General features: G+C 46.4%; 1 protein-coding gene across 9 annotated transcripts in view; it reads right to left on the bottom strand.

Moving 5' to 3' along the window:
* VPS13D (vacuolar protein sorting 13 homolog D) overlaps nucleotides 1–25,010 on the bottom strand; it is a 240,856-nt gene that overhangs the window by 53,377 nt on the left and 162,469 nt on the right. The window contains exons 66-67 of one of the 9 annotated variants that reach the window (XM_034671228.1): nucleotides 18,343–18,445; nucleotides 17,222–17,930 (exon numbers count right to left, since the gene is read on the bottom strand). The exons of the other annotated variants lie outside the window; for them this stretch is intronic. Of the exons in view, the coding sequence (XP_034527119.1) occupies nucleotides 18,380–18,445 (66 nt within the window). The 3' untranslated portion in view covers nucleotides 17,222–17,930; nucleotides 18,343–18,379. Of the gene's footprint in view, nucleotides 1–17,221; nucleotides 17,931–18,342; nucleotides 18,446–25,010 lie in introns of those variants that run through there. 9 annotated transcript variants of the gene reach the window in all.

Raw genomic sequence — 25,010 nt, 5'->3', positions numbered from 1 at the left:
GGACGACAGTCTCACTGGGAAGGTAATGATCCCCGACATGAAACAGGCAGCAACGAGAGCCTGGAACGTAAACTGAAAACACTTGCGAATTGAGGGAGAAGATGAAAATGTGATCCTTGTTTTGGCCAAGAGTCAAAAGAAGGAGCCCCTGCTACATTCTGGAATTGTGGTGGCGGCCAGTGTTCTCCACTCCAGAGCCTCCACTCGGGGGCTCAACAAAAATGCCTCTCTGTGATCGATGCCACAGAGGAAGTGAGGCAGCGGTGGGTGAGAGAGCCGTCTCCAGAGGCGCGCCGTCTCCACCTGAAGAGGCCCAGCACACCCACGCTACGTCCAGCGTCCCACTCTGGTCCTTCCCACCTCCTCAAACTCTCATTTCCCTTGAAAAGAGGTCTTTCCTTGGAAAAGATATTAAGTTAAGGTCTTGTCTATCAAATTCTGGCAGCTGACTAGGAAGAAATGAAAAATCCTATAATACTTTTCCTCGTAAGAGAATATGGGAGAATAAAATAAGAATAATCTGATTTTTTAAAGAATAATGTACTGCCCCAAACCACCCCCCTCCTTCAACACCTGCCCTCCCCCGCCACCCCACAATCAATAAAACAAGTTCAATCCCCAAGGTTTAGGAGTCAGCCTCTGCTAAGAGCTTCACTGCCAACTGATTCTGCTACAGGACCCTCAGCTCCCCCAGCACCAACTGGTCCTGGGAGTTCTCTGTACAAAAACACCACACTGACCTCAGGAGGACAGAGTAAGATGACCTAAGAGATCCCACTTCCCTCTAAATGCTGGATTCTGTCGTGTGCTTCTTGGCTGCAAGAAGGTACCCACACCTACTCAGCTTGCCCTAGGACTTCTGTCTGAATTCTCATTTCCCTGTGGACAAAAAAATTATTCACCCAAGCCGACTGGACTTGTCCTTTGTCACTTGTGAGTAAATGTAAAGGATACAAAGATATTATTGAAGGAAACTATTACCAAAATCTTCGCCCCCATAACTGTGACTTTGAGAACTCAGGGAATGGGAAGATGTTGAAATCCATGGTCCAGCCAAACCCGTACTGATTAGAGGTTAATCAGATTTTAGAGGGAGAGACACTTTATAGGAATTAATCTGAAACCAGTGAGATGAAGGGTACCGTGGTCAAAGAGGCTGGGCCTTGGGCCAGTCCACTGGGCTTCCGAGTATGAATCCAGGGCACCGAAAGCTTGTGGCCTCCTCTCACTGTGGGAGCACTTAGTCATACTTAATCCCAACTCTCTCATTCCCCACCTCGGTGGGAAAATAAATCACACCCCGTATCTTATTTCTCCCTCAAAGATAGGGTAAGAACATGGGCTGGAGAGGGTGGTGATTCCAGTAAGCACTCTGTATGTGTGTCCTCTGGCACTGGTCTTCTCTGAGGCGGGGAGGTGTTATTTCATCCACGACCTTGAATTAGAACACTATAATCAAACCAGAGCAGAGGTATCCATGCGAGCCACAAGGCCATGTGGGAGGGACCAGGGCAGGACATCCTTTACCACCCATCCCCAGTTCTGCCTATGTATTTTCATTTCATTTCATTTCATTTTTTAAAGATTTATTTATTTTGAGAGAGAAAGAGAGAGAGAGAATGAGCGGGGGGAGGGGCAGAGGGAGAGAATCAAGCAGACTCCCCGATGAGCGAGGAGCCTGACACGAAGCTCGATCCTACAACCTCAGATCAGGACCTAAGCCCAAACCAAGAGCTGGCTGCTCAACCGACTGAGCCACCCAGGCGCCCACCTACGTACTTTATTTTTATTTTTTTTTTTTTAATTTTATTTTATTATATTGTGTTAATCACCATACAGTACATCCCCAGATTCCGATGTAAAGTTTGATGCTTCATTAGTTGCGTATAACACCCAGTGCACCATGCCATACGTGCCCTCCCTACTACCCATCACCAGGCTATCCCCTTCCCCCACCCCCTCCCCTCTGAAGTCCCACCTACGTACTTTAAAAAGAAGCCAGATGCATTGAAATTCAAATTCATTTTGAACTTTTTTCAGAGCAGATGCTCTCTGGCATGCTCATGGATATCAAAATGGGGAAGGAAGCTCGGGGACAGATATTCAGATAAGTGGAAATGTAATCTCAGAGGCAGTGGGGGAAAGGCTGAAAATCATAAGGACATGAGCAAGCACAGTCCAGCTCTGCATCAACCCCAAATCAATCAAACGTGTGCGCGGCATGGACCGAGTGCCGGGCTAACAAATGACGCTCCGAAGACAGACACGGTTTCTGCCTCCTGCCTTCAAGGACCTCGGTCAGGAGGCATGTATCTGGAGTTAAAGGAAAGACCTTCACACCTGCCTTCGGATTCGGACTGTGACACTTAATAGTTGTGAGATCATGGACAAGCAATCTCACCTCTGTGAGCCTGTTTGCTCATCCTCAAAATGGGGATGAGGATATCCACCTACAGGGATGCCGTAAGGATTAGACAGTACGTGTGAAGCACTTAGCATAGAGCCTGATACATATGAGACGTCCAATGAAAACAGGAGCTAGTGGAACTTCAATTCCTTCACACGCAAAATGGGAATAATCAGGTTCCACGGGGCTGTTGGGAGGCTGACAGGAGCTGTGCGCATGCAGAACATTTGGCAAGTGCGTCCCCAGAGAAGCGGAAGCTATGTGCAGAAGGCCACGGAGGCACAGGACAGACGGCAGGTGTCAGGATTGAGCATGGGGACAGGATAGCCCTGGGAGGGTAATTTGTAGATAATTTGTAACTGTCCTTGGTAAAAACAATACCTGGACATCAGAAGGCCCATTTGTGGAGACTTAAGTCAATATAGCTCGTTTTGTAGCAATTTCAAGTCCACAGAAAACTTAAGACTTCGAAGTTTCCAAGGACCAGAATGTCTTTCAGAAAACCGGCTATTACACTTGCAAAGACAACACCAATTTCCTCCTCCTTTCACGGGAGAAAGCTGCAGCACACACCACACTCGTGAACTCTGGCCACAGTCCAAAGTCACTAATTTCTAGAAAGCCCTATTTTCAGCAAGGGGGTAAAAATCTCAGAAGCACTTCAAGATGCCAGTTCTACGGCATAGCTGATGCACACTGTCAGTGCCCCACCTTCCAAAAAGAATCCCATTGTCCATCGAAACACAGCCCCTACAAATTAGCCTGGGTTTGGGGCCAGGCTCGGGACAGTTGATTTTACAAAACTGAAATTCAAGTAGATGCTGGAATGATGCAAGAGAAAAAATTCACACTGTGTCCCTCTGTTCTGTCCGATCACTTTTCCTGACCCTTTTATGATATTCAGCAAGCATGGGATGCCAGAGATATTTGGCCAGTGTAACAGGAGCCTGGGCTTGAATTTCTCCCCCCCTTCTCTGGGGTTCTTCTTTCACAGTTATTTACCTAATGGAAATTTCCTCTTTAATATCCTTGCTCCATTGAGTAATTGCTGGTGACAGTACTTTTCTTGTCACTGGGGCAAATGGTGGCTGCCTATAACAGGAAAGGGAGAGAAGTGACAGGGCTGGGCGGTGTGAGGGGGTCTTATGTTCTCCCAACCAGAGAGTTGCTCCACGGGGGGTGTTAGCTATGAGCACAGCTCCGGGCAGCGCCGCCAGAGATCTGCTGAGCTGGAGCACGGCCACTCGGAAAGCCCGGCAGCACACACTGTGCCTGTAAGGCGGACGTGAATGTGCGTCCTGGTGGCAGCTGCTCAATCCTCCCAAGCCTCAGTTTACCTGTCTGCAAAGAACCAGACTCTAAAGGGTTGCTTTCAAGGGTTACAGAGATAATGCAAAATGTCCAGCACAGTGTCTGACACCCAGTGGGGCCATCGATTTTTACATGCTTCTTCAGAGTGGTCTGGAGGCTTACACTTAAGAGGCCTCTCCAACTCTGTTGGTACACGAGTAGAAAAATGTCCTTCAAGTCATGTGAGACCTAAGTCACTTCACAACGAAGGTCTTCACCACTTCACTCTGATTCACATTGTTAAATAGCCACAGTTAAAAACGATTCTCAGTGTGAGTTTTGCCTTGACGTTGAAAATTCCTTTTGTGATCCTTGTAAGGAGACCAGAGTTAAAGGAGCCCAGGATGCAGCTTGCAACGGGTATCTGTCACCGACACAAGGCAAACCAAACAGCAAGCCCTCACTCAGCTGGATGCTGAAGGGACAGGCTGGAACTGGGGAAGGAGAAAAAAGAGAGAGGGAGGGAGAGAGAGAGGGAGAGAAAGAAAAGAAGGACTGGAGGGAGGGAGGAAGAAAAAGAAAAAAAAAGAAAGAAAAGGACATGGAACAAGTTGAGGTTTGGCAAGAAAGAGGCATTTTTGGACCCCAGATCTCTATCCACTAGAAGCGGGACAGGTTTGTCTGTTTTCAGTTCTATTTGGTTATGATTATGTATAGCCCTTAAGGCAAAGAGAGAAAGGGGAAAGAATCCAGAAGAGACCCTGCATAAGAATAATACAGATACTTTTTTTTTAAAGCTAGGACTGACATTCTACTTCAGTAACATGCCTGAGCCAATGACCTTGCTTTTTTTCTGCGGGGGGGGGGGGGTTGTCTCCAGAGATGTAAAAGCCCTCCTACCCTAAGACCTACACCATGTTGCTATTTCACGGATAAACACTTATCAGGCAACAGACACTCCTTTTCAGTTAAGAAACAAAGTTATTCAAAGCCACCCAGAATTATCTCAGCACACAAGGTCTAAACACAAGCAACAAAATCAGACCTCAAGACTGTCCTGGTCCTTAACTAGCTCAAGACACACGCCTGCTGAATTGGCAAGTCTCTTGCTATTCTGCAACTCTGACCCAGTTGTGAACTCAGATGTTGTTTCAGATTAATCTAGCAGCTCAGAGTGGTTTGAGGCACTCTCCTAAAAAGGTTTTGCCTTTTCTTTAAGAAGGATTGGTGGAGTTGGCTAGAAGGCCAGAGGCACAGGAATAAGCGGCCTACACGGGGGTATCAGGAAGGCTGATTTGCACCAACAGGTACGTGCCACAGCTTAGTCACATTCAATTTCCCGTTTTTCCTACACCAATTGTAAAGAATCATGTGGGCACATGAATCTTCTGTGGGAGGGGATGATGTCCTACTTGTAGCCCTTCATCAGCTTCATGATAAGCTTTTCCCCAGAAGGGGTAGGGGATGGAGTTGAGGGTGCCAGGCTTCCCGCTTGTCTACTGCTGAAAAGCCCGAGGCACACGGGAGAAGCTGAAGGTGGGTTTCCGTACCATCGGTGCTAGTCAAGGGGAGTAGGCCTGCCCACCCCATGAGTGACCTCCAGTTCCGCCATCCTAACAAGGTTTCTCAATATGCACAAATAGCCAATGCCTCAGGACTGAACCAGGAGATAGGTTATGTTGTAGGGGGAAAAAATCCCTCTGAGGTGGTCACAGCATAATGTCTGACTTTGCAGATACACGATTTCAACTCTGGGAAGCACACAGCCTTTGAAAAGCCAGGTATCCTGATCTCAACTCTGTCACCAGTATCAGCTAGGTGAGCAAAACACTCTCTCTTCAGGGATCAGTATCTTCATCTATAAAACAGGAAGAACACAACCCACAGAGTCACCGGGGTAATCCAAAGAGACCGTGGTTTTAAAAGTACTTCGGGGGGAAAAAAAAAACCACAAAGCAATGTGTGGTTATTACTGCAGATCCTTTTCTTTCTTCTAGGGAGTGCTCTGCTCCCCCTTCCACCCCGACTGAAGCCTGCATGTCTCATCCTGTACGACAGGAACCACCTTATACCTGCTCTGGAACAAAGGAAAGCATAAAGAAATCAATTATAAATAGACTGAAATCTCAAAATACAGAAATGAGGAATGGAATTGGGAACATTTCACAATAGGAAAGAAGCTCAAACCTATCTCACTCCTAGTCACAAAGGACTTCATTCTTATGAAGGACTTCGTATTTCCAATAAATAGGTATATTCTCTTCAATGCTGGAAGTCTGAGAAGGCAGGGGATGGGTGGTACCATAAAGAACAGCCATAGATGCTCAGCACGCGAGTAAGCTGGGCTTCTCACTGGAAAAAGTCAGAGAGGCTTCAAGGGTTTGAAATATCTTGATGAAGTATCTTTTTAGAAAGAAAGTGGTCTCCAACTGGTTTCTTCAAATAAATGAAGTTTTAAATGAGTATGCAGCAAAATAGGTAAAGGAAAACTCCTGACTGCTGAAGACTGTAGCATAACTTTTGGAATTGCAAACATGGACCAACAATGTTTATCATGTATCAGGCATTGTTCTAAGGGCTGGCCATCTATGAAATCATTTATGAGTTTAATCCACACAGCAGGCCTGTGAGATAGGCTCTATTATTATCCCCATTGTACAGATGAAACTGGAAAGACCATGATAATCTCCAACAACAGTCTGCTAAGAATCGACCTACATTTGATACTGGGTCATCTATGGAGGAAACCCAACCATGATTTTTGTTATTCCCTCCATGGAAAATTCCTTGCTGAATGCCAGTGAAAATCGATAGAGATGCCAAGGAGACATCTTTCCTTTCCTAAGCAGTGGTGGCGACAGATGAAGGAAGCGAAAAGAAGTATATAAATAATAAAGTTTCAGAAAATTACATGCAAATCCCCGAACAAGAAAGTCAGGCTCCAACCTCCTTCCTTAAATAATATATCCCAACTCAGACACCCTGCCCCCTTCCATCACCCATTCTTTGCCCTATGCCATGTAGTCTTTGAAAGCAGAAAGAACCACTTCCTCCTTTCCCCAAAACCATCACTCTCACATGTGACATGGGCCCCAGAGAAGGATGGAGTCCTGTGAACGTCCATTACATGGATCACGGAACTAGCATGCACCATTTACAGCTGGGAAGAAAGACGGAAGGCACGCGAGGGTGAGAATCAGGACCAGTGATCTCAAGAGCTCCTGCTTGCACAGAAGAGCTCTGCTCTTCCAACCCAGCTTCTTACAAAAGGATTTGCTGAGGGAGGTGGAGCACCAGAACTCAAAGATTTGCTTTGTAGGAAATGGTCTGGTGAACCAAATCTAACTACAGAAAAAGACGACCGCTCCGGCAAGGACTGTTTCATGTACCAGTAACTGACATGGGTGGGGATACAAATTCAAGGCGGAGGGGATGAAAGCAAAAGAGAGCTGTGGGGAGAGAATGAGCATGAGCCAGCCATGCTCCTGGGTAAGAAAAGATCCTGAAAGTGTGTCCAGTTCAGTCTCCATCCATCTTCTGTCCATCTGGGCACTCCGATGCTTCTCCCAACAGCCCCACCCATCTAAGAGTAACCGAGCATCCGCACTGGAAACTAAGGTACTACTTACAACTACCGAACATTTTATGGGGGTGAGTGGGGTAAAGCCTGCATTTGGGGAAAGTTAGAGATACAAAAACCAGCAACTCACTTGTTAGGAAGTTATTCATCAGCAAGTGTGATGAATGTGAGAGAAGAGAAGACTACAGATTCAGAACTGGAATTTGGAGGCTGGGAGTACAAGGGAAGGTGAGCCTCTCTTTTTGGGGTTAGGATGAGAATGGGAGGCAGCTCAGTTCCAGGCACTTAAGTCCTGTCTCATTTCTCCTGAGACCTGGCTTGTTTCTAAGATCAAAGGAAAGGCCAAAAGAAGGTTCTTTTTCTTTCTTTCTTTCTTTTTTGAAGGGGGAGGGGCAGGGGGAGAAGGAGAGAGAGAATCTTAAGCAGGCTCCTTGCGGGGTGGGGCTTGATTTCACAACCCTGAGATCATATCAAGAGTCGGACACTTAACTGAACCAGCCAGGGGGCACCCCGAAGGTTCTTTTAAAAATGGACTCAAATGTTCCCAACGCCTCAGATGGGCTAAAATAAAAATAAAATGGCAGTTTAGCGATTTCTCAACAGCTCCTAAGAAACCTCCGCTCTTTGCCTGTCCCCTGGATTCCTTAGTGGCCTTTCCGTAGGGCTTTCTTGCCTTTGCTGTCTTTCAGCCCCAAAAAGGCTGAGCTGGGAGCGGACATTCAGACTTCACACCCATCTACTTCCTGTAGATCTGGGGTTTTTAAAGCCAGCTGAATTAGCCATTTCCAGGTTAACAGATTTCAGGCCTAAAAAACAACGCTTGGAATGAGGAAGAAAACCCAATCCATTTAACTCAACAGTGGAAAAAGGGAATGTGAGCAGGGAGGCTTTTTCAAAAGTACTAGTATATTTTAGCACATTCTATTTCATTAGTATAATATTCTATTACTACATTCTATCATTTAAGCTGAGTGGTAGGCCCTGGTATTCATTTGATTGTCCTTTAAGCTGTCCACACAGTATATAATACTCTATTGACTGACTCTTCCATAATTTAAAAAATGTTTATGGCACTTGTTTTCTAAATATGCAACCAAAGGAAGATTTCATTTTTAAAAATAAAAATTAGCTTCATAAAAATCATGCCTGTATCTGAAACACCACCATATTCAAAAAACATCATGAACAGAATGTTTTCTAAATTTTGGCAAGCAGGCAGGAAAAGAGGAAAAAGGAAGCCAACAAATAACCTAAGGGGAAAAAATTAAAGATAACTTGGACAGCTATTTCTTAGAATCTTGTAGAAAACTTCTCCTTGCCATGATGGAGACAAAAGCCAACTGTCTAAAGTTGCTTTCTCTATCCAATACCTTCCTTCCTCCAACAAGAACAAGGGAAATCTTAGAAATGAACCACTTAGCAAAAGGATGAGAGGCTAAATGTAGTGAAGAGAGATAGCCTGCATAGTCAAATAATCAAGTTAGCCACAGAGACCAGAAACTCATTAGCTCAGACACATGATAATGTTGTTATCACATGACCCTAACTTCCTCTCCTGGTTTGGCGCCACAATGTCCACGAAGGTGACCACGTGCCACGGGAGGCTACTGGGCACTTAACATGTGATTAGTACGAATTAAGATACGCTGTAAATATAAAATACATACTGGAATTCAAAGACAAGATGAAAAATAATAATGTAAAACATCTCAATTATGTTTACATACTGATTACAGATTGAAATGATAATATTTTGGATATTACGGGTCAAATAAAAATATTTAAAATAATTTCTTCTGTTTCTTTTTACCTTTTCTAAAAATTTTCATTTATTTATTTTACAGAAAGAGAGTGCACACACAAGTGGGGGGGCAGAGGGAGAAGAAGAGGGAGAGAACCTCAGGTAGACGCCCCACTGAGAGCAGAGCCCCATGCGGGGCTTGACCCTGAGACATGACCTGAGCCAAAACCAGGAGTTGGAAGCTCAACCAACTGTTTCTTTTTACTTTTTTAATGCAACTACGAGAAAATTTTAAATTATATAAATTATGTGGCTCATATTATATTTCTATTGGACATTGCTAGTTTAGAGATCTGACCCTAAAAAGTTTAAGGATACAGCTGATTAAATTAAAATTAAACTCAGAAGGTACCCAAGTCTTCAATTTCAGTTCATTTCGTCCACCTAGACTTTATGTGTAGATAACCAATAATATTTTACAAACGACTGCTAGTCACTTAAGCAGGGAATACTAGATGGAAGGTGTTGGTTTGGATTTAGGAAGGAAGGCTATTGTTACTCAAAATGGAACTATCTAGTAGGAAGGTGGGCAGAAAGTTAATTATGGGGACATACCCACATCACCTCCTACTCTTACTGTTCCATCCTCCAGCATCAATGGCTGCAAACCTCTGCCTTCCCGACTTCAGTGTGGCTCTCCCAGATGCCTCTGCAGAGCTCTGCATGGCCTCTCCCTGCATCCAAACCCGTAGGATGAGCCACTCCTTCCATACACCTTCCGTGTGCGGCCGTACCAGCATCTCATCTGCGACCACACAGTCCTTTTGGCGCCTGTTTGCTCACAGGGCTAGGTGTGCTGTGGCACGCAATGCCAAGAAGCTCAGAGTCCAGTAACAGGGGCCATGGAAGGTCTGCTCATCTCTGCACCCCTAACCACCCAGGACGGTGCCTGGAACACTCTCAGAGCCAAATAAAGACGTGCTCTGCATTTCTTTCTGACTCTTCCGAGCTAGCCCCACTGCCACTTCATCCATTCGTAGATTCTAGTCAGGGAAAAGAATTCTTTCCTCTCCTCCAGCTTAAATTGGACAAATGGTGTATTTGCCAAATCTAGAGCCTTCTTCCGCGCTCTTAGAAGACCTCGTCTTGGATGTTGCTGAAGCAATCCTCTTTTCTTTCATATTTCCAATCTTCCTGCCTCCTTCCTTTCAGACTGACAAATATAATCAAATCTGCTCAATCTTAAAAAGGACTTCTTTGAAGTTCCCTGCCATTCAAGCTGTCACTCCCTCCATTTTCCCCCCTCTGTGGCCGTATCTTTCACAAGAGGTTTTAAACTTACTGCTGCCACTGCCTGCTTTTCTACTAACTGAAGGTTCTGAAGGCACGTACCTACAGCAAAGAGCACAAGACAGGGGTCAAAACATGAAATGGTATCTCTCAATATCCGTAAGTTTTGACATAGCTGGAAACAGAGGGAAACACATTTCGTGGCAGCTGATGACTGATTTCTTAGCACCGTTCCCAGATAAGCGCGAGCCCAGGCATCATTTGGTCCTGGGCTATAGGTGTAAAGCCTAAGGGCATATCCAACAGGCAGCATCGAGGGAAGAAAACAAACCCATCCCAAGTCCAAGGCAAAGGCAAGAGACAAAATAGAACAAATTCCCTAAGACGGATGGAACAGCTATCATTTCTTTGCATAGGGTGCCTGTGGCTTTGCTGATGGGCAAGAAGGGGTCTCTTGGGGGATCTTGAACCATAATGACTGCTGTTAGGTCCACCAAAGGGTCAGGGAGACAGGAGAACGGGAATTCATTGCCTTGGATGTTTCTTAACCTTCAGATAAGCACCACAACCTCCTGTTGGCCAAAGAGTGCACAATGGACTTAAAACGAACTTAAGAACTTCAAAGAACAAAATGAGAAAGTGAAATTGGGAGACTGTCCCTTTAAAAACTAGCCACTCTACGGATTCAGCGACAGCAGCCCTTTAAGTTCGAGGGGGAGTGAAGCTTGCCGAGGGCATGTCCAGTGCCGCTCCTGTCGTGTCCCTGCTTCATATCCCCAGTGCTACGGACAGACCCTGGCACGCGGTGTGGATGTACACGGGACAGGGCCAACTCTGGAACTGACAGGGGCTGGTCTCCTAGTGAGCCCCTGGTGAACCCAGAGTAGCTTTGGGAATCAATGACCAAAAAAGACTTCACTGGTTTGACTGGGCCAGTCTGTATTTTCAAAATGTGCTGCTTCCTGATCTCTTCAGCTCTGTGTGCTAAACACATTTTCTGATGTTCAGGGGCATCTGTTTTAGGACGTTGCTGGTACTTATTTGTCTATTCTATAGATTAAGCTCCAGATGATAGGAGACTAAGAGATTATGGCCAAGTGCTCTAAGGCATTTTAATGTGTTCATATTACTACATACGTGCATACAAATCCAGAGTCTCTATGGTCGCCGTAAGTGAGGCAGAAATGCCCAGAGGAAAACAGAGCAGGAAAAGTGGAAATCCAAGAAGCTCTGGAGTCACATTTGGGTTCAAATTCTGGCTTCACTTATGGGATGTGTGATCTTGGGCAACTTTCTGGAGACGCGGCACCCGACCTACAAACTGAGATAATGCCTAACTCCGAGGTCTGTCTGCTCCTTCCTCCTCTCCTCAGATCCCTCCTATATACATAAACTCCCTTAGCATCCACATTGTGCCAGGCCTGGCTGTTCTGACACAGCAGCGAATAAAACAGACAAAACTTCTGTCCCTCCTAGGACTTACATGCTAATTGCATTGACAATAATGTAAATAAAGAAAATGAAAGTGATAATATATGTTAAGTAAAAAACAAAGCAGGGAAGGAGGATGAGAGAGGATGTTGGAGGAGGGAGCGCCAGGAAGAGCCTCGCTGACCAAGTAGCATTTGGACAAAGAACACGCAGGTGAAAACCCTGTGGTTGGAGAACATTCCAGCAAGAGAGAATGGCTACTGCAGAGACCCCAAGGCAGCAGCTCTGAGGCAGACAGCTGAGAAGCGGCAAGAAGGTCTGAAGATGCGCTGAGTGAGCTGGAGAGCGGCGAGGGTACGAGATGAGGTCAGCGAAGTCCGGGGCGGGCCACACACACCTAATAAACCACGGCACGGATTTTAATTTTCTGTGCGGAGTGGAAGGGGAAGCCACTGGAGGGGTCTGAGCCAAGGCACGACACCACCTGAGCTACCTTTTGACACATACGGTAGCTCCCGCTGCCATCTTAAGAACAGATGTGAGAAGGGAGAGGCAGGGTGGAAGCGGAAGGCTGCTCCAATGAGCCTGGCCAGGGGCGATCGCCTGCAGGTGGGGGGGATGCGGTCCGGCTGGCCGGACTGGTGGATGCACTTGAGACGTGGTGTGACAAGAGTCGAGAACGACTCCAACATATGATCTGAGCCGCTGGAAGGGAGGAGAAAGGAGAGATGGCAGAAAGTGCCCGGCACACAGGAAATGATCAAGTATTAGTTCTTTATGCTTAAAACTGCCAGTGCTGATACATAGCGCCGCATCCCGGGTGGGGTTAGCCGGACCACGCCGAAGCCGGAAGCGCCTGTGGAGGGAAAAGGCAAATGCGAGCATACTCAGTAGTCGCTCTACTATGCAAACATCCCAACGGTGATGAACTTCCACGACAAGGTGAAAACACCTCTCACTCCTTAATTACTCATCTGTCAGAGATGAGGGGACAAGAGGCCAGCCTCCACATGGTCAGTGAGTGCAGACCGTGTTTTCCTCCCCGAGCAGGAAAGGATCCACGGAAAAGAGCAATAAAGCATGTGCTGAGAATGCAACAAAAAAGGAAAGAGACAACAAGTTTTGTGTGCTAGGCAAGCGTCTCCAGCTCCCGTGCAAGTGACTCAGTCTCCCGAGTCCAGGACGCAAGGGCAATGGCAGATGCTCAAGTTCGGGGTGACAGGGGCGGCGAAGCAACCACAGAACACACACTGAGGCGCTGGGGAGGCGAGGACCGGAGACCCCACTCCTGACGGACATCTGTCAGGTTTTACTACTCAAGGAACCCTTCCTTGACCACATGTGTCACGCAGCCCAACCGGAGCTCCATCTTGAGAGTCAGAGGACCCAATCCTTCTCTCACCCCAAGAGCTGGGGCAGATGCCAGCCTGCATGACAATCTCGAGCGTGAGGCTCAAGTTCCAAGAAATCACCCAGAGTCCTATGGAGCCTCGGCCCAAATCCTGGCAGCGAGACAGCAGTCGTGTCTACCTCAAGATAAACGTCCCCTCTGAAGCCATACATGAAAAACTGGGATTCCAAACACAAGTGGACACTGTTTGGACACTGTTACCAGCCTTGAGTGGAAATGGGAAAGAAGGGATTTGCAGAGAACAATCTGCTGACTGGGGGATGCAGGAGAGGGCTGAGAGTAGAAAGGCCACAAAACACATTCTAATACAGAATGTGCCCTCTCCTCTCAAATTTAGGCCATATCTAGTTTACCCAGGCCTAAAGAACACGGTGAAACAGTTTCATGGACTGATCAAATGGGGTCAGATAAATTAACTTCCCCAATCGTGGTTTTGCATCTGTCAAGCTCCAAATTCTGCAGAAAAGCAGAGCTGAAGCACCAGCCCACAACCTCCCTTCCCGCCTTTCTAGTCCAGTTGTTTTAAGTGAAGCCTAAATGCCTTCTCCTTGAACAAGGATTTGCAGTGTGTTTGCTCTGGGCTTTGGGGAGGGTAACGTTCTGCTCTATCTAGATGCAATTATCAGGTTAATTGCAAATGCCGGAGGCAGCCGGTGCCTTAGTACTGGATGGAGTCACTCTGGCCAGAAACAACAGTTTGGCTAGATTTGCAATCTACCTGCTGTGAACAGGTTTGGGCTCTAATTATATAAAAAACAAGTTAGGTTTGTTTTTTCCGGAGGGGGTGGGGGCTGTTGACTGCTTTGGCCCCCCTCTGTGAAAGATGTAATAACTGTTGTACCCACATATGTGAGAATACTTGCAAAACATGAATAATTACCATTTTATATATGCAGATTCTGGGCAAATCATGACAACCTCACTAGGCTTAAAAAGTGAAAAATTCCATTAGGTCTCTTTCCCTTGGCATTCCGTTATACCTGGTATGGGGAGAAAGGAAGGGAAACAAAGGGATAGGGAATAGAGCGCCAGTCTTCTCCTGGAGAGACCAGCTGACGGAGCAGCACGCTTTCCTGTCCCAGTGGCCTGCCGCCCGAGCGCCGCTGCTCCACACCCCTGAGCTCCCTCTGTTCAGGTTGCCCCTTGTGGGCCCCTCAGGGCCTGACCCACCCCCCACTTCCTGACCACACAGCCCAAATCTCCTTGGACTTCAAGACTGACCACAAGCATCTCATCCTATGTGCAGGCCCTCCCTGCCCTGGGTTGAAAGGTCTGCCCCCTCCTTTGGCGCCCACTGGACTCACACAGACTTTTGTCCTAGAGACAAGAGTATTTCTTGGACGCATTTGTTTACAGGACCTTCTCCTGTGCTGGGCCATGACCCTGAACGGGGAAGAACTTCTATTCCCGTTTGTTTCCTCTGTGCCTAGGACAGAGCCTGGCAGTTTTTACTTGGGAACTTATTGTTTAGACACATTTACGGATTTGTTAGCGTGAGGCTATGTTATAACTTTATATTTGGTCAGTTGTGCTTGTGGAGCTAGAACAAAGCTGAAATGCCTTCACTAGGCATCTCGGACAGGGCTGGAGCATTCCCTGGTTGGCGGCCACACGCTTGGGCTTGGACGGTGTAGCATCCACAGAAGACCTAATTATACAACAGAAGGCACTACGGGAAAGGACTTTAAGCCGTGACTCAAATTCTCTGCACCCCCTTGAGAATGCAGCCTTACATGGTTAATTCCTACAAATCTGATACTGCAGAAAGGTCCAAGAATGAAGTCCACTACACGGGGTACAACTTTTGCAAGGGGCAGGGCCAAGAATGCGGCCTCTGAGTCAGAGAACCTGACTGAGTTCCTGCCCTGGCTCTCCTCACAGCCTTGGGCAAGTTACTTAATTTCTCTGAGCCTCCATGTCCTCATGTATAAACTGGGACTAAAACTTCGCAGGGTCATTGTGAGGATTAAACAAGTCAGTTCATGTGAACACTCAGAATAGTACGGCACACAGTGAAGCAGGCAGTAAATATTAGCTAGTAACATTTTTAAAGCTACGTATTCAGCTACTAGCTTAGATTCAAAATTCCCTTCAACTGTGTAATCGGTATGGCGTCCTTCCTGTGTTTTCTATATAGCGATAATGAGGAAAAGAGAAGTGTAACGCATGTTTTAAACACTCCGAGTAGGGATACGCTAACATACTTCCCATGGTCAGGCTAATTACTCCTCTGTGGCTAGCTCCTTCCCAAGTCACGTGACAGTGAACAAGCCTCCTGGAAGGTCAGCTTTGGGAACAGATTATGTGAGACAAAGGCAAGGAAATACAAAATTAACATTGTGGTTACTCCTTATCAGAACACAGACAAGGCCAGATACACCAGCAGTCCAGAAATGAAGGAAGCAGGTTGTTGGCTTTGGATTGGAATTTCCTAGGATTGTTACCATGTAGTACAAGATTGATCTAAATGTTTCTTTGACACAGCCAAGCTTATGTGAACTGTATCAGAAATAATATAATGAAGGCTTGAGGTCGTAGGGGAACAAAACTGCTTTCAGGAAACGTATCATCACCAGGCAGATGAAGAAAATACCACAGACTTCAAAGTACCTGGATCCATAGATAAGTTAGTTTACTGCAGGGGCGGGGCAGGGGATATAAGCTAAATAAACAAGCAAAGAGCAAGTAACTCAAACGTTTTCAGGTGACTTTTTTAGGTCAGTTTAACTGTAAAATGAATTACTGTGTTAGTACTTCTCAGCGCGCTCAAGACCTTGTGTGCCCCGATGCTGCAAACCACGCAGGGCACCACGGGGCCACCACCTCAGCAAGCCCACTGTCAGAGCACTCCCTGGGCACTAGCGGACTCACACTCCCAGCAGCGCCCCCTACAGCCAGCAAGCGGCTTTTCCAAGCACACGGGGAAAGCTTAGAGCATATCTCAAGGAACTCTGGGGCCCAGCTGTGTCAAACTGGGGGAAAAGGACAAACTTCAAGCAGCCGACCTACAATATTTCAAGAACAGGATGTCTCCTGGGAAAACGTGGTAAAATCTGTCTTTGCTGGTCTATGTAATTCCATAAAAATAGCATCTAAAACCAATAGAGTATCAGGCATACTGGATGAGGATTTGAGCTTGGAAATAACCAAATGTTCAGACTCTAATTTGTTTTCTTCTGTTTTGAGGGATAAAAGAGAGGAATAAAGAATGTGCTAGAAATTTGGGGAATGCACTCCAAACCTCTCCCCCCCACCCTCCTACACACACACACACACACACACACACACACACACACACACACACACACTCTACTCTTTGTAAAAGGCCTTTAATTAGCTCACATCCTATCCTGCCCAGGCTCCCTGATACACTCTGACACCAGCCTGCTGGCTGGGCAGTGGGCTCTAAGTGCAGCCCAGGGAGCGGGCTCCCAGCGGACCCCCTGCCGCTCTTATCTCTGCAGATGCCTGATGAGTTTGGTATCCCCCTCCCAGCCCTCCTGGGAAGCCGCCCAGCAGGTGCCCATTGGCAACAGTTTTGTGTTACAGGCCTGAATGAATGATCCCCGCAGGAGCTGCCGACTGTTTTCACAGACACAGAAGGCAGTCAAAAGTCCACCGCGTGAACTTGGGATGACCCCAGCTGCAGAGTCACTGGCGGGTTCATCGGGAGGGCAGGCACGCTTTATTAAACAACTAATACTCTTCACAGATAACTTTCCGAAAAAGCAAAAGTGTTAACTCTTTGCAATCTTGCTCCGGCAAGCAAGTGGAGGAGCTCCACTGTGTGACTGAGGGCTCGGACCCAGATGAAGATTTTGAGACATAAAAATGGTGATTACATGTGGCCTGGAGAAGGGTCAGGACTCAGTCACCATTTGGTCTGCTGTTTTGTTAAAGTGTTCTAGATTAAAGTAAAAAGGCAAAAAGGGACGGTTTCAGGCCCCTACTTTGGTTAGGACGGTGACAGCCCAGTGACAGGGGACCGCACCACCACGCCCGCAGAGGGGGCATCCAGACACCCCCCTCCACCACCACCCCGGCTCCGTCGTCCCCTCACCCACATGCCACTCAGCCCGACGGGAGAGAGGAGAGTGACGAGGCTGTGCAGAAGGCAGTGTGAGAACTGCCAGCACCCACGGGGCTCAGGGCCGAAGTCGTTTTGTTTCTGGCAGCCAGAGGCAGCGACTGGTTCCTCTTCGAAGGAGGATTCAGGAAAGGCCCATGTTCAGATCACAGTGTTCTCATAATCAAGTTCTTTCAGGCTTGCTGGATAGCGGGCGATGGTACACGTTCCTATTTGTGGTGTTCAGGGAGAAAAACAGCAAGCAGCCGTTTCTTTGCTTGGTCAGAATCCAGACAGAAGGTTCCCTTTTCCCCTTTTCTTTCCCCTCCCTCTCTCCTAACTCACACAGACTTCAGAAGGAGCCCAGTGGCAACAATCGTAATGAACAACATGCAGATAAACACAAGAACATTTGGAGAAATTCCAAGAAATCCACTTTAACCAACAAAGTTACCTTAATCATGGTTATCAACCAAAGACCACGTGCCTAGCCAAGTTTTCTGTCCAGCTCATCTCACCCGTGGCTCCCTAAATCTCACTCTGCAGGGCGGCCTCCCTATTTGTGCTTCGTGGGATGGGGAGGTCTTGTTTTGCTTCCAGGTGAGGTGCGGTTCTGCTCGCTGGATGACACAGGGCCGAAGGACCAGCTGAAGGACCAGTGATGCCAGGCGCTTCAAAGGAGCTATAGTTCCCTCCTGCTTTGGGTGGGGTGACCTTTACACAAAACAGATTGGTTTGGCTCAACAAGTCCTCCAGGCCTTTCTGCATACCACCGGTGCGGGTGCGCTTGGGGTTAAAAATACCAAGATGAATAGGACTTAGTCTCTTGTCCTCAAGGAGCTCAATTTAGGGTGGAGACAGACGGTACAAACAGACTGACTCAACCTCGAGAGTGCTGAGAAAGTGTACCCAAGGTCAGGGCCCTGGGCCCACTACTTCTTTCTCCTTCACTTCTAGAAGGACAAGAAGCGGGCCCCACAAGCTGCCGACTCCCATCTCAGAGACAATACCAGATTTGTAGCCAAGAAGGCCTGAATGGTAGAGCTGGCCCAGTGACTAAACAGTTGTAAGAAACTTACGGGGGCTCAGTTTCTCCATCTGTAATCTGAGAGGGTGAAAAGCTGACCTTCAAATTCTTTCCCAGCTCTGTGTTCCAGGAGCGCCTATGAAGATATCAGAGGTTGTGTTGAGGGTTCGAGCCTAGGAAGAGCTGGCTGTGCGATGTTCAGCTGGAAAGAGCGACAAGAGTTGTAAGCTCGAGACCTCTCTCAGGAAGAACACAAGCTGGGGTTCAGTGGAAAGGGAGAGGTGAGAGAGTGAAGTTACCATATGAAGTATTACTAAAACGAGGCTTCTCACAGAGTTCAATTTTTTGTTTTGTTTTGTTTTGGTAAAACTGAAGTTAGGCACTGTTCACTCTTGTGTTTTTTCTTTTAAAGAGAAACCAGCAGCAAATTCTTCCTGGGGTTCAGTCCCAAGAGTTTTTCTCTCTCCATGTACCTTATTCATTGAGACACCTCAATTTGTCTTTGATTTTTAAATAACATACTGCAGCAGTCCTACGAACTCTCCTTGCTGAGGCCACTGGACACAAAATCAAACAGGTAGGTAGCAGCAGACTGGTGAGATCTGGCTTTGCCCTTTTGCTTCGTTTCTCAGTGATGCTGTGACTGGAGCCTTGCATGCCTGACAGAGATTTTAGAGCCAGGCGTTCACGCAACATAGCACGGGTGCTAAGAACGTGAAGCCCTCTCTTGGAAAGTCAGACTAGCTCACAGCTGTCTCCCCATGTCCAAAAGCCCCTCCGGCCCTCCCCTGGGAAGCCAGTCTGGCGGGGACAAGCAGGGGGTTTACAGTTGTGAGGCCCGGGCACCAGCAGTGACTGCACAATTTTGGCAAAACCACTTAACTTGTGTGACCGAATCTCCCATCGCTAAAAGGGAAGTGATCGTCACACCTGCCCTGCTGGCCCCATTGCGATGTTGCAAGGTTCAATCACCTCACAGATGTGCTTTAATTCCTGCGGGGGAAATGGTGCTTTCTAGGGCAGCCACAAGGTCTAAGGGAAGGAGCCCTGGGTCCTGTCCTCTTCTGCAAGCTCCCTGTTGATCCTCCAGGAGTCAGTTACCTTTGCTGTGACTCAATCTCTTCTTCCATCAAGTCCAAATAATGCTTGCCCTCTTCAATGTCCAAGTTTGTGAAGATCAAATAATAACAAGACTCTGTTGCAAAGGTTACATTTCTATAAAAGTACAAGGAGCTATTAGCAGCTCTTCTGTTACAGCTTTGGCATCAACCCTGCCAATTTTCAAGTTACCAATAAAGAAAATATAATCCCACTAGCCATAATATCCTGCTTTAAAACATTCAAAGGCAACAAAGCTGAAACAATGGGCTGTTTGGAATCATGTTCTGCTTAATTTTCATTTTAGCGAAAACACTGAAAGCTATTGCTTCCAAACCAATGCGTTGTTGTATAAATTCAATAGCTTGCAGGAAATGTTTACTTAAACAACTTCCTTAAATAAAGCAAACAGATACTTCCCATAAATATTATTTTAATTCATTAGATTAAGAGGGACCGGGTTTCCCCCTCTTCCCTCTAGAACCATCTACCAAGGCTTCCTGATACCTTAAGCAGAGCCTGGGCTGGCTCCAATAATGTGCGCCTGGCCTCCTTTGATCCCAGCTGATGTCCTAGACCCTGAGTGATGGGGAGGGGAGAGGGGACCCCGAAAGTCAGCAGCCTTTTCCTCTCGGTGTTTCTATTCATGCAGCACTATTCTGGATTTCAGTCAGCTTCGGATGTGTTTGGGAAGAAAGTCAGACGTGAACTTTAAAGCCGTAAAATAGTTCAACTATATAAAAAATCCTGCAGGAATGTCACTTAGTCAGTGACCGTGTGTTGAATGCAAGTGCTGGTGGATGACTCTAGAGAGAGGAGAGCACACAGGGACACAGCTTGGATCCCTTCAGTTCTCCTATGACAAATATTCACAGCTGTCACAGGGGAAATGGGCAAAAAAAAAACAAAAAAAACAAAACAAAAAAAACCCAAAGACAGATAAGATCTTTGTGTTTTGGGAGCTTTAAGTCTCCAGGATGCACAGGAACACAGACAATTGCCTCACGATGTTGCTCAAGCCCATCTCACCCTCAAAAAACAGAATACAGTGTTCTTGCCCCTCGGCCCCCACGGCACGGATCCCATGGAAATGCAAATAGTTTGTGTAGACCCCAGGTGAAACACTCATTCTCTATATTATTATTTAGTCTGCCTTACCTGTTCCATAGACCTCAAAAACCCACAATTCTGTAAGTCTCACTCTCCAGCACCTAGCCCCTGACAATGATAAATGTTTGCTGAGGGGATGTTTGAGACATGTGCACAACTTGGCTATTGTTTTCCAAGGGCAAACGTGGTCCCCACCTTCATGGAAGCACAGAGTGCCCCTGGAACTCGGAGAGAATCTCTCAGGGCATTGGCACTAGACCTTACAAACTTGGAGCCATTTGGCCAGAGACGTGGAGAAGGGCATTCGAAACAGGTAAAATTATGAGCAGAAGTGCAAAGGTGAGGGGGGAGCAAGTGTGACTGGGGAAATAGGAAGTGACCTGGATAGCCAGTCACTTTCTCTTCACTGTTCACTTGACCTCCCCTGTTTGGCTCCTGGTTTTTGAGTTTATCTCCACTGTCCTCACGTGCCAAACTAGGAAATTTCCTTGTTCTTAGAAATGGCATGGGGGGGGGTGGCGCCTGAGTGGCATAGTCAGTTGAGCATCTGACTCTTGATTTCAGCTCAGGTCATGATCTCAGGGTCCTGGGATCGAGCTCCGTGTAGGGCTCTGCGTTCAGCAGGGAGTCTGGATTCTCTCCCTCTTGTTCTCTCTCTCCTTCCCCCTACCCCCATTTGCGAGCTCTCTCTCTCAAAGAAATTAAAAAATCTGAAAGAAAGAAAGAAAAGAAAGGAAGGAAGGAAGGAAGATGAAAGAAAGGAAGGAAGGAAGGAAGGAAGGAAGGAAGGAAGGAAGGAAGGAAGGAAGGAAGGAAATGGGAAGTTTTCCCCACTGGCACTTAATAGAAAAGAAAAGGGGAAGCTATCTTTCCCACGTGCCTGCTTGAGGTAAGTGTGGTGCGCCTCTACTATTTACCGACTAACCGTGCCCCCGAGTCACCACTTTGGGACATGCTAAGCCTTCCTAAAGAGTTAGGCCTGAAATTTGAAATTAAAACTATCAATACAAAGTCTGAATATACATTGCTTATCATACTTAGTAGATCATTAATTCATTAAGCCAGCTTAATGACACTGTTGCCGGCTGTCTTTGTAATAACTTCAATATCTAACACAAGAGATCAAGCACTGATTTTGAATAAATTAATGAGTAATTGAAAAAAAAGAAAAGGGGCCTGGAAATGTCATCATTTGGCTATGAAGAAAGCCAAGGCAAAGCTAGCCTCTCACCCCTTCTGAAAGAATCTTCTTTTTCTTTCATGGTCTCTCCCGGGGAATTTCTCCTCCCCTCCGACACTGCAGAAATTACTTAATGTAATGTCCTGACATAAGCTTAAATTGTTCACCCTATCATCCCCTAATTCACCATAAAACTCTGGTCCTAGAATTGTTCTCACCACACATTCTGTTTGTGTGCTTCCAAACACAAGATTCCCAGATATCTCACACCAACAGCACCATGGTTCATGAACGATTCAAGAAGCCTCTAAAAGGAAAGATACAGTTTTCTCCACCTGTGTTCTCTGTGGGTGGGTGCAGGGCCTGCTTAACAAGGCTCACACACAACACTGATGGTAGAAAACCCAAGTCTAATACGGAGTACGTGTCAGTTTCTGTACTATCAGGTAAGATACAAGAGGTCCTGTCCAGCAATGTTCTAGAATTCAGGAGACCAAGGAAGAAGTACAAAGCTCTATTACTTTCTGTCTGACTGTCCTGGGTGAGTTATTTATCTCCATGGGCCTCAGTTTCTTCATGGTGGTGGTAATAATATCGCCTGTCTGGTTTCAGGCTTACAGAAAGGGTCACAGGTATACGAATGCTTCATCAACAACTAAAAACCAAAATAAATATAAAGCAGTATTACTATTATCCCAGCAAGGAAGGCTTAAATCCTAAGTTAATCTTACTTCTTCTTTCCTCCGAGAAGCACGCCGCAGAACAGGTCAGTAGAATCAACCATACTACTCTCGGGGACAACACACTGCGCCCAGCCTCCTCCAACTGGCTTCTCGACTCAAGTGACAGTATCACCAAGCCCCGAAAGCCTATCTGCTTGCAGAAGCCAGAGACAGAAACACCTCTACAAAATCTGACCAGCTGTCCAAAGACTAAGGGGAGGTGAGAAAAGACAGGAGTAGGAAAGAAAATGAGTTTCCGTTCTGCCTTCAGTTTGCAGGGAAAAGCACCACTCTCCCCCCTTTCACATCTTCCACGCTAAAAATCAAATCTTTTGCTTTAAAATGGCATCCTAGTGGCTTAGAAATGCCAAAAGCAGCAAGGTTCGGGAGATGGAAGTGACAATTTCACACACGCTTAGGGGAAGACCGCTACAGGGGCACACGGGAGGCAGCCTGAAGCTCTGGCCTGCTTCCAGGCCAGGACAGCAGCAAAGGCCTGAGTGCCACACATCCTCCGTTGTGCGCATCTGAGTCAATCTGGGATCAAGCACGTCAGAGGTGTGAGAAAGTACAGTCAGCTTCCTCAAATCCCTTTGAGTCCATACATTTTCTGTTTAGATAAAGAAAACTCTTTCAATCTTTTTCTCCCATTTCAAGCCTCTTACCCAAGGTTAGGGATCCCCAGATAGCAAAGACTAATTCCGAAAGCCCAGGGATCGCAGCTGGAAACCGCGAGCACCAACACACAGGAGTTGAAGCAGGGAAGGAATGGAAAACTGTTTGAGCTTCACTCTTAAATGGCTTCGTTTCCAACTGCTTGTGTTCTAGCTTCTACATGGTTTGGGTTGAGCAGAGGATTTTATGTGAAGTTGAGCTGTGGGGAGGAAAATATCCAGGCTCCCAACACTCACTCATTACTAAGCTTTAATCAAGGTCACTGACCACTGTGGTCTTGCTCTTTTCATCTGTACAAGAGAGACAACCTCTCCTTCCTTACAGGGTCCATGCGAACATTAAATGAGACGGTCTCCCACCTCACCTGCAGGAGCTGCTTGGTAAATGCAGGCTGTAGTAACCCATGTCCCCTTCTGATCTTGCAGGATGATACTGACCAAGGAGTCCCCTCTTTCTCCTAAGAAAATGCTTGGAGTCGGCTTTCCTTTAAAATGAACAGAGCCTTCTGGAGAACTATTATAAGGGAGAAAAGAACTAAAGGAAAACGGAAAAGACCTTCCAAATAGAACAAGTATTTTGAGCTTTTCCTGCCAAGAATGGGAATTTGATTTGTCCTTCATGTGTTTATCAACATGGGTTATAGTCCTCACCTCTGCAAGAAAGGGCAAATCCTGGTATGCATCACCCTGAAATGCAGACAAGGGATGCACCACCACATCTCTGGGGGGAACCAGTCAACCTAAAAAGCTTGAACATATTATTCTTTTACTCACCATGTTTACACTGGGGTAGAAAACCACTATTCTTTGGGGGACACAAATATTTCCTGCCTTTTCAATTTAGCAACTGAACATACTTTTCCACCACAAAGACTGCAGTAGATTCCTCTGAAATAGGAGATGCTCAGTCTAAGAAGATAACTTAAAGACCTGATTCTTAACTGAACTACTATGGGGGCATCAAGACAAATGTGAACTTCTCCAATCTTCCTGTTTCAAAAACAGAGCTTTGACCGTAGTATTGTCTCCCTGCTACTTCTGGCTATTGAACTGCTTGCTTAGGGTGAACAGAGGGGGCAGCTAGACCCCATTCCCTGAGCTCCTTCGTGACCACAGCTGCTAAGTAGGGTAGTGGGGACACCTGGGACTGTGGTCACCCATGTGATTCTCATGCCACCCAAGACACTTCCAATTTCCACAGATATCTGAGATTTGACCAAGTTAGGATAGATCATGGATGGGTCATTCAGCATCTAAAATTTGCCTCTAACCAAAAACAGCTCAGACTAAAGGAATCATTTGAGCATTCCAGGTTATCAGAGGAAAATAAAACAAAAACTCTGTTGCCAAGAATTTGAGTCATTTCTCTATATACAACAACTTGAAGACACCTCCTCTTGGCTGGAAAGGAAGTCCCTTGGGTGACTTACTTAGATCAAAGTCTTTGTGAAAACAGAAAACTCTACATTCTCTAAGGGATACAGTGCTGTCTGAATTGAATTTCATTTAACTTAAAGTTTTGTGCCAACTTAAATACACTAAGACCCCAACACTTATAAGAAGGCATTCACCTATTACTTGCGTATAGGTACATGGAAAAGCTATTATGAGGATAATCAGCTCAACTATAAAATGAAGCAGTCATAATAATGACAAAAACAGATACAAGTCATAAATTGCCTTTTCCCCTTCAGAATCCTTGCAGGCAGGCACTCAGTACATTCTTTTGTGCAAAGACAAAACTTCTGCCTTGAATAAACAGTGCTTTCAGTCTTGTTTGAGCCTTATAAATACATTGCCCACAAAACAAACACAAACAAATGCTGTTTCTTAAACAAAAGGCAGATGGAACCCTCTGCCCTCAACAAAGTCCCAGTATATACAACAGGAGACTGGCTGATGGCAGAGGCTGGCTGAAAGTCTCTGGGTGCGGGGACACGAAAGTCACTGTCCACTGGATCACCGCTCTGCCCCAGATCTGGT

The sequence above is a fragment of the Ailuropoda melanoleuca genome, chromosome 11, assembly GCF_002007445.2.
Source record: "Ailuropoda melanoleuca isolate Jingjing chromosome 11, ASM200744v2, whole genome shotgun sequence".
NCBI classification, from domain to species: domain Eukaryota; kingdom Metazoa; phylum Chordata; class Mammalia; order Carnivora; family Ursidae; genus Ailuropoda; species Ailuropoda melanoleuca.
The sequence above is the reverse complement of the archived record's forward strand: the minus strand, read 5'-3'. Positions and strand labels throughout refer to the sequence as shown.